Below are 11,005 nucleotides of genomic sequence, written 5' to 3'. Positions count from 1 at the left end.
TGCACTGGGTACATACAACATACTACAAAGTTATCCATGGGATGTTGAAGAAGGCTTCCCATTGAGTATGTTGGGATATTCACCCTATGCATCACTTCGTTATGATGCTTATGTTAATAATTGTTTATTGCGCAAGAAAAAGGAAGACAGGAAGCCTTTTGAATTCTCTTGTGCATGGTTTGAACTTTGGATGGATACCTTTGAAGGATATGCCTTTCTTCAATGAACAAGGACAAAAGACAAGAGTAGTAAAACGGCCACATTTAAAAAATACAATGTTCAAACTTTTACAAAGCCAGGGGGAGGGCCGGCTTTGAAGAGCGGTTTTGTAAACGGAGAAGCCAGCGAGCGAGAGAGAGAGAGGGGATCCTCTTGACGCTGCCTGCGTTGTGCTGGCTATGGCGGAAATGCTGCCACATTGGATCAACAGGCGCAGCAACAGGCCGCACTGACCGCACGTAATGGCAGCTGGCCAACCTACAGGCGGCCTCCTCTGCTTCGCCTCCTTGCTAGGCTGTGTCCAGAGCTTCGACAAGTCAAAATGGCAAGTCCTCTTATCGGCATTTCCCATTTCCAGTTTTCTGTTTGGCTATTAGAAGTTTTTCCTGCTTTCTATACCCCTCGTCTGTGCTCTGGTTCCCCTACAGTCCAGTGTTCCCTTTGGCTGTTAGGAGTTTCTTCCTCCCTTTCAACCGTGTTTTGTTTTCCCGGTCCTTTCCTTCCTTCTGATGTCGAACGCATCTCATGGAGAGACTTCCAATCACCTTGCCTTTTTTCGTTCGCAGCAAGAGGCTCTTGAAGATCACCATGTCCAGGATCCAGCTACTCAAGAGCAGGAGAGAAGTGCAGGAGCGGCAGGCGCGCTGGGATGTGGCTCAGCTTCTGCAAATTGGTGGCCAGAAATGCGAGAAAAGCCTCCCTTCAAGGGTAATTTCGGCTTCTCAGTCACCCCGCCCCATTATAACCGTCCAGGCTTTACGTTGAACTGTATTTTGCTCCCCGACTGCCATTGCACCTGCATATCAGTAATAATGATATTGCCACTGTAGTTTGTTGTATTATCAATTTTATCACCATGTATTGGCATTGTTATCAACATAAATGACTCTGATTGCAACAGCTAGATCGAGCTTTTAAGGAGGAAAGCATGCTTGCTGCTTACGTCAAGATTGGGGAGTATTGCCAGTTCATCAAAGCAAATCTCTCTAACATCAAAGCACAAAAGTGAGAAAACAACTGACTTCAGAATGGAAAATTGTATTTTCGAAAAAATTGTTCTGCATAACTGAATTTATGCAATTGATTCATTGCCTACAAACTTGCAGAGAATGTCCCATGGACCTCAGGGAGCCTATAGCTTGTTTGTGCTATGCTGCCTCGTGCTGTGCAGATCTTCCAGAGTTGCAAGAGATTCGTGAGATGTTCATGTTGAAATATGGAAGAGAGTTTGTTGTGGCTGCGCAAAATTTGCAGCCCGACTGTCATGTCAGCAAAACGGTAAAGTTTGAGCTTAACTTGCTATGGGGAAAATTTCATGAAGGTTCGTGCATATTATCAAATATGTTTAAATTTCATCTACGATGTGCTGTATTGGTCAGTTTCTCAAACACCTATCCGCAAAAGGACCGTCTGAAGCAGAAAGGCAGAAGTTGCTGGAGGACATCACAAAGGAATACAAAGTTTTGTCAAACACGAAAATTCATACCTCAGCATCACATGGATCCCACGTAAAGTTCTTTTCCTTGTTTCTACTCTTCTCAATGGACTTTTCATGATCCTATAATGCGCTTCTTTTTCCGTATAGTTCACCCAGTCGCAGTGACTTATCTCAGGTGGAGACTGTCCCAGCTTTCGCAAATGGTCATTCTGGACACGGGAAAGAAAGTGACGCTTCCAATGCTGCTTCAGAGAAACCAACAATACAAGATGAGAACATTTACAGATCGTTCAACCACAGTAGTTCTGCAACTGAGTCGAATAGAGCAGCTGCTAGACAGGGCATGCCAGGAGACCATGAGGATGGCTTTTATCAAGCGTCAAGGGATAGAAAACTGCATTCTAAAAACGGAACGGATGTCACGCATGAGAAAGTGACTAGGGGGACTGATCTAGGTTCAGAAGAGCAGCAAGGTTTGCCGTATCATAAGAGGATATTAAGAGGACATAGCAAAAGGTTGCATAGAAAAAGAGAAGTGAGGGTTGATGGTACTTCGTATGATGATGCCCTTGAAGGTGGCAATGATAATCACAGATTTGCAGAAATAAGGACAAAACTTGTTGGTTCTTGGGGGGCTGTTGGTCACAAAGGTGCAGTTTTGAGTGGAAATGGTGACACATTGGCTACAAAAGATAATGCGAATCCTGGATTAAGGGAAGCTACAATGAGAACTTCTGAGAAAACAGGTGGACATCCAGCCATACTGGGGTATGCGGATAGATCAGAAAACAATAAATCAAGTATGAGAACCTCTGGAACAAGCGGGTTTTCTAATGAACCTTCATCCATGCCGGGATATGTAGAGAAGTCGTCCGCGGGATACAACAGTCAACCAAGGGGGTTACCTTCTGGGATAGCAGGGTTTCCTAATGGTGGACATTCATCTATGCATGAGCATGGGGGTGCATCATCTGCAGAGAGAATCTATGGTGTGACAGGCACTGCCAATGGACCTCCCTCCGGACATAGGGGTGGGGATGTATCATCTGCAGTAGACTACAGACGTATGTCTCGCAGGAGGAGGCATACTTCAAGGCAATATACAGATGTGGAAGTCAAAGCAGAAGCACCTGCTCAGTCTGCAGCAGAGGTGAATGATTCTCTAGAGGACAGGTTCATATCAGGGCCCCCAGTGCGTCGTCCTCCCCTTCTTCCTTCGTCTCAGCCACCACAACGTCCTCCACCACCTCCACCACCTCCACCATACAGAATCGCCTCTTTACCAAGCAATCCCACTGAAAGCTCACCTGTACTTCCGCAGCGCTCTTCCACCTTTGAACCAAACCATTTCAGGGAGAATCAGGACCGCCATGTTCACCCCAGGCTTCCTCAGTATGAAGATCTGGTCGCTAGGTTTGCAGCACTCAAGCAGAAGCAACTGCATAGGGATTAAAATTTAGCTTTATATTCATCTTTCATTATATTGTATATTCATTCTGACCGTATTATTTGATAAGTTGTATTTTGGGAGAAATGGCTTCCAAAATCAGGCTAATAAACCAAATCTATATACCAAAGCTTGCTGTCTGGTATGCCTGATGGATAATAGGTCGGCGGGCAACGGTCTGAGTAGGCAATATAAGGCCTTTCCGTACGATCAATCTCAGTTGGTCTCTTGTTTCCAATAACGTTCACAAGCTCATGCATTTTCAGAGAAGATATTATAGTAGGCTTCAAAAATGACTGTCCATCTATACTATTAGTTAAGGAAAGGTGGGGGGCGAGTGCCACGTGGCAGCCCCCACCTCCCCCACAAAAAACAAAGAGAACGCGGGGGCGACTGCTGGACGCGTGCTTGCCAACCATAGGAGTCAAATGTTCATTGAATAGTTGGTAGATCATAGCTAGAGTTATGCAGTGGTGAGTTTGTTATTATATGGAAATGTAAGAAATTCAGTTAATATAGTCGAACTTGTACCATTTGTGCCACTTGAACTCCATGTCACCATCTTGTCCAACCAATCTACTTGAGTTGAACTTGTACCATTTGTGCCACTTGAACTCCATATCACCATCTTGCCTAACAAATCCACCTCATTTGAAGTCAAGTCCAAAAAGAACAATAGCATTGTAGAACAAGTGCATTCATAGGGGACTATGAAGGCCAGGTATGCTCCAAACATCTAAATTGTTGGCTCTATCATAGTCCTTTGCATGCATTCTAACAATGGAGAAAGTGTAAAATTAATGCTAATATTTAGGAACATGCCCTTGATCGCTTTCATTGAGTTGAATGTTTGTCAAAGTATACACATACTCCATTGTTATATGCATGCAAAGGGTCATGATAGAAAGTAGTTGGATTGCTAGTACATGCACATGCACTATGCATGTGTGTGTGTGCTAAGGTCCATTTACACCCTTGTGTAGGATGACATGTCAAGGTTTTACTTATGACCCTCACTATGGGATGCTATTGGCATAAAGAGGAAACCAAGTACTAAATATGCAAAAGTTACTAAATATATAATGACCTTAAAGTAACTCAGTGCCTAGGCTCTCCATCATGGCTTTGCCATGTTGATAAACTACCCATTTGCCCTTATTCCTAGCTCTCTTCATCTTGTTGAATTGTCTTGGTTGTGCTTTGAGCTATGTTGGTGTAAGTTCATCTATGATCCATGTTTTGATTTCCTTGAAATATATTGATTGCTTTATTACTTTGACTTTACCTTGCATGCTTCCAAACTCCAAAGTTTATTGATTCTTTCCTTGCTTGGTGATTTTTCATGTTATCATTCAATTGAACCCTTATTTATTCCAAAATTAGCCTTAGTTTGGTCTTCAGGTTGTATGTAATTGAATATCCTTGATGGTCTTCACCATCTAGTTTCTATTGTGTTTCTTCATGACATTCATTAAGGAGGCCTCCTAAATATGAAGCGGTTGTAACCTTATTTTGCAATTTAGCTTTCTTAACTATTTAAAAGATAGTGTATGTTATGCCTTGCTTATCTATCTTCTTCCTTATTTGAATTTCCTTTTGCATCTCCTATTAAACTTCCATTGTCATTGCTTGACTTCATCTTTAATATTATTATTAGCTACAACCATCTCAATTGCCAACTTTTTCTTTAACTTTGCAAAGCGCTCAAGCACTTTGAGAACCAAACCTTTCAAAACCACATAATCTTGACAATTTAATTGAAATGCTCATATAACAAATTTTCATTACACTTGCACTTACATTAGTTTGAGAAATCATAAATATACTTTTGCATGTTTTATATTATTTTTTCCCCTAAAACTATCACACTTTCTCCTTTTGTGTATTAATATGCACCATTAAAAGAAGCTTGGTGCATTAATTAGATTCCTAGAGGCAAGAAACTTCTCAAGGTAATTGATATGTTAAGGCCTAAAATTTTCATTATGTTTACATTTACATTAGTTTGAGAAATCACTGATAAACTAATATTTGAATATTGTAGGTATGTTTTTGTCTCTCTCTCTTTTTATTTCAAGAAACCTAGATGAAGCTCTACAAATAGGAAGAGTCATATCCATACAGTAGTGAAAAAAATGTATTTCACATGGAGAGTAAAGAGCCACAAGGTTCATAGCAATCCAACTGAGGCCAAAAGAGTAAAATAAATGAATATAAGAAGCACATTGATTTTTGGGTAACCCAACCTTGTATTCTGACTATAATAGTTCCAATGAATAGTTACTAATGTTTGACAGTTATATGCTTTCAGAGGATGATTTGTAATTGGGTTAATTATGTTTATCACAAGTGGACAATTGAGTGGTTGTATCAGCTAAAACTCATTCATGTATGATTATAACTTTAGTTGATGTATTTTATAGTTGGGTTGTATGGAGGGTTACGTTTAATGGATCCACTAATAGGTCAACCACTCGAATATTTGACACTCCACATTACAATTTGGTTTACTCAAGATGGAAAAAACAAGTTGTTGGAATACTGCAATCTTTTGCAATTCTATAATGAAAACTAAATTTATGATATGAGGCAAGTACTTTACCACAACCATTATTAGTGGGAGGCAAAATATGATTAATAAGCAAGCATATTGATTGAGGTAAACATAGAGTTGTAATCAATGAAGATGGGATTGAAGAAGCTCAAAGAGAGGAGAAATAATTGCATAAGGAACAAGTAGCTAAATTGAAAGCATCATCAGTATATCTATTGGTTTTATGTTCAGACAAATGCAATTTAAAAGCCTTGATAATTTAGCACCAAAAAGTGGGGCTTTACGTGACAAATAAAAAAGAGCATAGTTGAAGTTAACTATTTTTAAAAAAAATTAGGAGGCAAATAGCATGAAAAAATAGAGAAGACATTATCAACTTGCAAAAGGATTCAACTTCAAGGTCTTTGCACAAGATGTGTGGAAATAAGTAACCAAGGAATATCAAAATATAGTTTAACACCATCAATTTGGAAGCATGTGATAATACTTCAATTAGTAGAGAAGGATATGCAAGAATAAGTAATAGGCGATAAGGAATCTTCATCAACATTGTCAAAGTGCTATTCTTCTTCCAAGACCATACAAGCACTTTGGAATTTGCAAAGGTTTTGGATTATTACAAGCATGTTATAGATTCAATGTCTTTTACAAAGGCAAAAAAGAAAAAGAAAAATATATGCTTATTTTTTGAGATACGGAATTCAACAATGCTTGTATGAGCTTAGAGGGTGTAAACTTCAATATTATAGTTTATAACATGACTATATAGAGGATATAGAGATGAAAACTCATCTTATGTTACGATTGAGTCTAACTAACTGTGTACTTTGCATTCCAAACATGTAAAAATTAATTACACTTCAATTGTATACTTTACGTCCCAATCATGCACGAGTTAGTTATGTTCTTTATATTCCAATATTGTACAAGTTAATTGTGCACTTGGCATTTAAATCCTATACGAATTAATTGCATTTCAATCATGTACAAGCTAATCATATAGTTTACATTTAAATCATAGATGAAATAGTTGCATTCTATTTGTGTATTTTATGTTTTTTAATCATGCATGAGTTGATCATACACCTTATGTTTTCAATCATGTACGAGCTAATTGAGTACTTTGCATTTAAATCGTATGAGGTGAGTTAATTATATTTCAATCGTACTAGTCAATTGTGTACTTCGTGTTTAAATTATATACAAATTAGTTGTTTTTTAATTCACGAGTCAATCATATACTTTGTGCTTATATCATGTATGAGTTAATTATGAACTATGATACTAAATAATTAGCAGTTCTAAGTTTAAATGTGGAAGTTAATTGAATAATGGTATATTTTGCACATATTATTTTGCATCCTGAGCATGTCTATTTGAAGAATAAATTTATCATATAGAGTTGTTACTATAACCCTTGTCTTCCCATCCCATCTTTTTCATAGTGTAAATTTTTGAAGCACATCTAAATATAAATGTAAAAGAATTTACTTTTGTAGTAAAAGGATTTAACTTACTTATTCAACTGTAAAATAATTGAAAATGATTTTGACTTAACTTTAAAAGTAAACTTTTATTATAAGAGGCATGCATATCTCATAACATGCACAACATTTATAGGAGAATATTCTTTCATATGAAAGCATTTTACTAATAATCAACTCCTTAATCCAATATGAAAATCCATGCACTTGTTGAGGTGTTACTATATAATATGATGTATTTTCAAGGGCCTTTGTATAATAGTCTTGTATTTTTTGTATTACAAAAATCTCATATTCATATTAATGCTACCTAGATAAGAAGATGATAATGGAAAGAAATCATGATGAGAAATTAATATAGGTGGAAAAAATTTCCTACATATAATTAAGGGAGGTGCCACTAAGCTCTTGACATCAAACTATAGTAGGGATGAGACAAAGGCATATAGGAATGAGATGATGCGTTTTGGCTCAAAATTCGACCCAAAGAACTCAAAAAATAAGGTCCTTTCACAACATTCGTCCAAGTTTTTAAACTCTTTGCCTTCAATCAACAAAATGTTTTCCCACCCATTTCCAAAATAAGAATCATAGGGATATCTTATTTTTTACCATAATTCCAATGTGGTTCTACAACTACCATAGCCAAAATTGATGAGATCCACCCAACAATAGACCCTTATGCTAGATCAAGGTTAAGATAGTCCCATGGAGCCTAGAGCACATTATTGAGGTAGACGGGTGAGCTAGGGTTCAAATTTTGTCTTCTTTAAAGCTACAAGAGAAAGGAGAGACCTCAAGCAGACTTGAGGGGTCCATGAGTCATAGTTCACCTAGCACAAGGAGATGGGAATAGTATCTCATCAAGGGTATGAAAGATAGGAGCAATCATGGAGAGTCTTCATTATTAGGACTTGGCCACATAGGAACATACCCCATCATATAAGGCACGATAGATCATGGATTTTCTTCTTTTTTCTCAACATAGAACAAAGGTGTTCTCCTAATATGGAATCTGTCGTGTGTGTGTGTGTGTGTGTGTGTGTGTGTGTGTGTGTGTGTGTGTGTGTGTGTGTGTGTGTGTGTGTGTGTGTGTGTGTGTGTGTGTGTGTGTGTGTGTGTGTGTGTGTGTGTGTGTGTGTGTGTGTGTGTGTGTGTGTGTGTGTGTGTGTGTGTGTGTGTGTGTGTGTGTGTGTGTGTGTGTGTGTGTGTGTGTGTGTGTGTGTGTGTGTGTGTGTGTGTGTGTGTGTGTGTGTGTGTGTGTGTGTGTGTGTGTGTGTGTGTGTGTGTGTGTGTGTGTGTGTGTGTGTGTGTGTGTGTGTGTGTGTGTGTGTGTGTGTGTGTGTGTGTGTGTGTGTGTGTGTGTGTGTGTGTGTGTGTGTGTGTGTGTGTGTGTGTGTGTGTGTGTGTGTGTGTGTGTGTGTGTGTGTGTGTGTGTGTGTGTGTGTGAGATCAAAGATTTGTATTAGAGCTTGATATCAAATTGTTGGCTTCTGATTCATATGAGAACTTGGTGAACTTGATCAAAGACCTTATCAAATTTATGGCTAAAACTTAGTAGCTTTGACAACAAGTTTGCATTGTGGGGAAGAAAAGGTTGTTTCAATTGTGGTAGAACCTTTGGAACATAATGGTCAATTCCCTTGGGATGGCTCAACAAAGGATAGCTATCCATCAATTTTCGCAGCCTTCTTGAATAGTTGAGACCACCTCTTCTTGACCAAGTATGGTTCGAGAGATGAACCTTGTAGGTATTTCTTGTAGGTATTTGATATGCCACCAACATCAATCAAAACCAAACCATTTTTATCTTCAATTTAAGTATTTTTTCTTACACTTCAAAGAAGGAAATAAAATTTTGAGAGTATCATCAAGAATCTCCCACTTGCATTTTAACTATATCTTAGCACCTTGGGCTCTATATGTTTTCATATCCTCCATAAAATCTGTAGTGTTTTGCAACAACAAAAATGAGAATCTCATCATGAGGATGAAAATCAATAGCATGAAGAAGAGAGCTTGTATATTGTACATCTCTATCATTGCTTTGTAAGATAAGCTTTAAGTTGCCATGAAGCTTAAGGATCTTATTAAATTTTGTTGGTGCATTTAGCTAGGTCTAGAAGATTTGAGTAGTAACACATATCCTCTCAACCTTCTACACCACCACATAGAAGGACATGGTAAATTTGAAGGGTGGTGGTGGGCCGTACATGGATGTCTCTATCAATACAATCCAAAATGTTACTAGAAGAGGATAATGATCTAGGGAAACAATTTTTGAGAAGAGACTAACACTTATGTTAGGTATAGCCACCAAGCACTATAATTAGCAATTTTATCAAGATGGGCACCCCTCCATTGATCACCCATTTACTTATTTTTCCAAGTAGACTACATAGGGGAGTAATCATTTTTATTTAAGGCCAAGTCCTACAAATGATAGCCAAGTACTAAATCACATGTGTCTTTGGCTTCTCCTACCAAGGATGGGGCATGGATGAGATAATCAAAAGTATGTGTGCAGATGCATATGGTGTGATAACACTGAATATGACCGCAAGGATTGCAAGGCCTTTAAAGAGGCTGATAGGTAGAATTTTGTTTTTTGGTAGGATGGGAATATTTGTTCTACAAAAATGAGATAATCTATGGCCATGAACTTTAGGAAAGGAGACATGAAGATCCTTGAGGATATGGTTGGGCGAACTACCTATACCACCATGGATGCAACATTTTATGGCTTGCAGATTGAAAATAAGCCTAAAGGCAAAAAGACACAAGTATGGATATTTGAATAGAAGCCACAAACATTCTAAGATATTAATGCTATCTTGTAAGAGGCTTTATCCATGCATGTAAATATTAAAATGAGTAAATTCCTCCTCTTTTCCCTCAAGATAATAAACATTTCTTTTCATAAATGGGTTTCTTGCAAGTTTTTGATAGAAACTTCATTATTCGCTTTGTTAGGATTGATTTTAAGTTTACATGGGTCTCTATTTTCCTTCTTTGCTACTATAGTCCCAGCCTTCGAATCAGATTTTCTAAGCTTATTAAAGCTTTCATGATGTGCTTCTTTGGGCTTATTTTCCTTAGCTCACTATAGTGCATTAATAACAAGGTGATTTGGAGCTTGTTCTTGATTTATTTCCATTTCTAATTTGGGGATTTTTGAGGACATTTCCCTCTTTGTCCTCTACACGTTTTTTGGGGAACACTCTTCATAATCATGACACTCCTTGCATAGAAGGTAAGCATTTAGGAGTTGGGTAAACATAACTTCCACAAACAACTTGATTCCATTGGTGTTAAATAAATCAAGATCATCTAGGTAATCATCATGTCTATCCCACAAAATACACACACATTTCTTTTCCCTAAGCACTTTATTAACAATGAAAGAAGATGGTACATAGAGAAAATTACCCAAAGCCTTGTGCCTCACAAGAGGATCAATTTTGCCATTTATATACTCAATCAATTTAAGAAATGACACATGTCTGAGGTCCTCGTGTGAGGATGCCATCTATTGAGAAGCTTGAGATTTAAGGAAAGACATAAACCACATCTCTCTTAAACCAATGATCCAACTCCTCTCTTGCTAGGCTAGGAACTAACAATAGCCAACAAAGTGCCTTTCCCCATAAAGCAATATTGTTGAAGCATTACCTTGGCATATAGGTCTACGAAACCATTTTTGGAACTCTTCTTCACTAGAAGGGATTCCCCATTGAGAAGTATTAGCCTATCTTTGCTTGGGCTTTAGGAAAGAGAAAGTGATAACAGCACTGAGAATCCTTTTACCATTAGACTTGTTGGCACACATAGATTCATTGTGAAGAAAGTGGTATTTTTTTAAG

General features: G+C 38.0%; 1 protein-coding gene across 1 annotated transcript; it reads left to right on the top strand.

The window, feature by feature from the left end:
* The first annotated feature begins 251 nt into the window (after positions 1-251).
* LOC148032423 (uncharacterized) lies at positions 252-3,234 on the top strand. The gene is made up of 6 exons (XM_087683080.1): positions 252-544; positions 786-927; positions 1,121-1,224; positions 1,326-1,497; positions 1,599-1,727; positions 1,833-3,234. The coding sequence occupies exons 1-6, from the start codon at positions 462-464 to the stop codon at positions 3,108-3,110; spliced, it is 1,908 nt and encodes a 635-aa protein (XP_087539206.1). The 5' UTR covers positions 252-461; the 3' UTR covers positions 3,111-3,234.
* Positions 3,235-11,005: the final 7,771 nt, after the last annotated feature.

This window comes from Lygodium microphyllum, chromosome 8, assembly GCF_053477565.2.
Source record: "Lygodium microphyllum isolate KBCC chromosome 8, Lygodium_microphyllum_v1.1.10, whole genome shotgun sequence".
In the NCBI taxonomy this organism is placed as follows: domain Eukaryota; kingdom Viridiplantae; phylum Streptophyta; class Polypodiopsida; order Schizaeales; family Lygodiaceae; genus Lygodium; species Lygodium microphyllum.
Note: the sequence above shows the minus strand (reverse complement) of the source record. Positions and strands in the feature narration are given on the sequence as shown.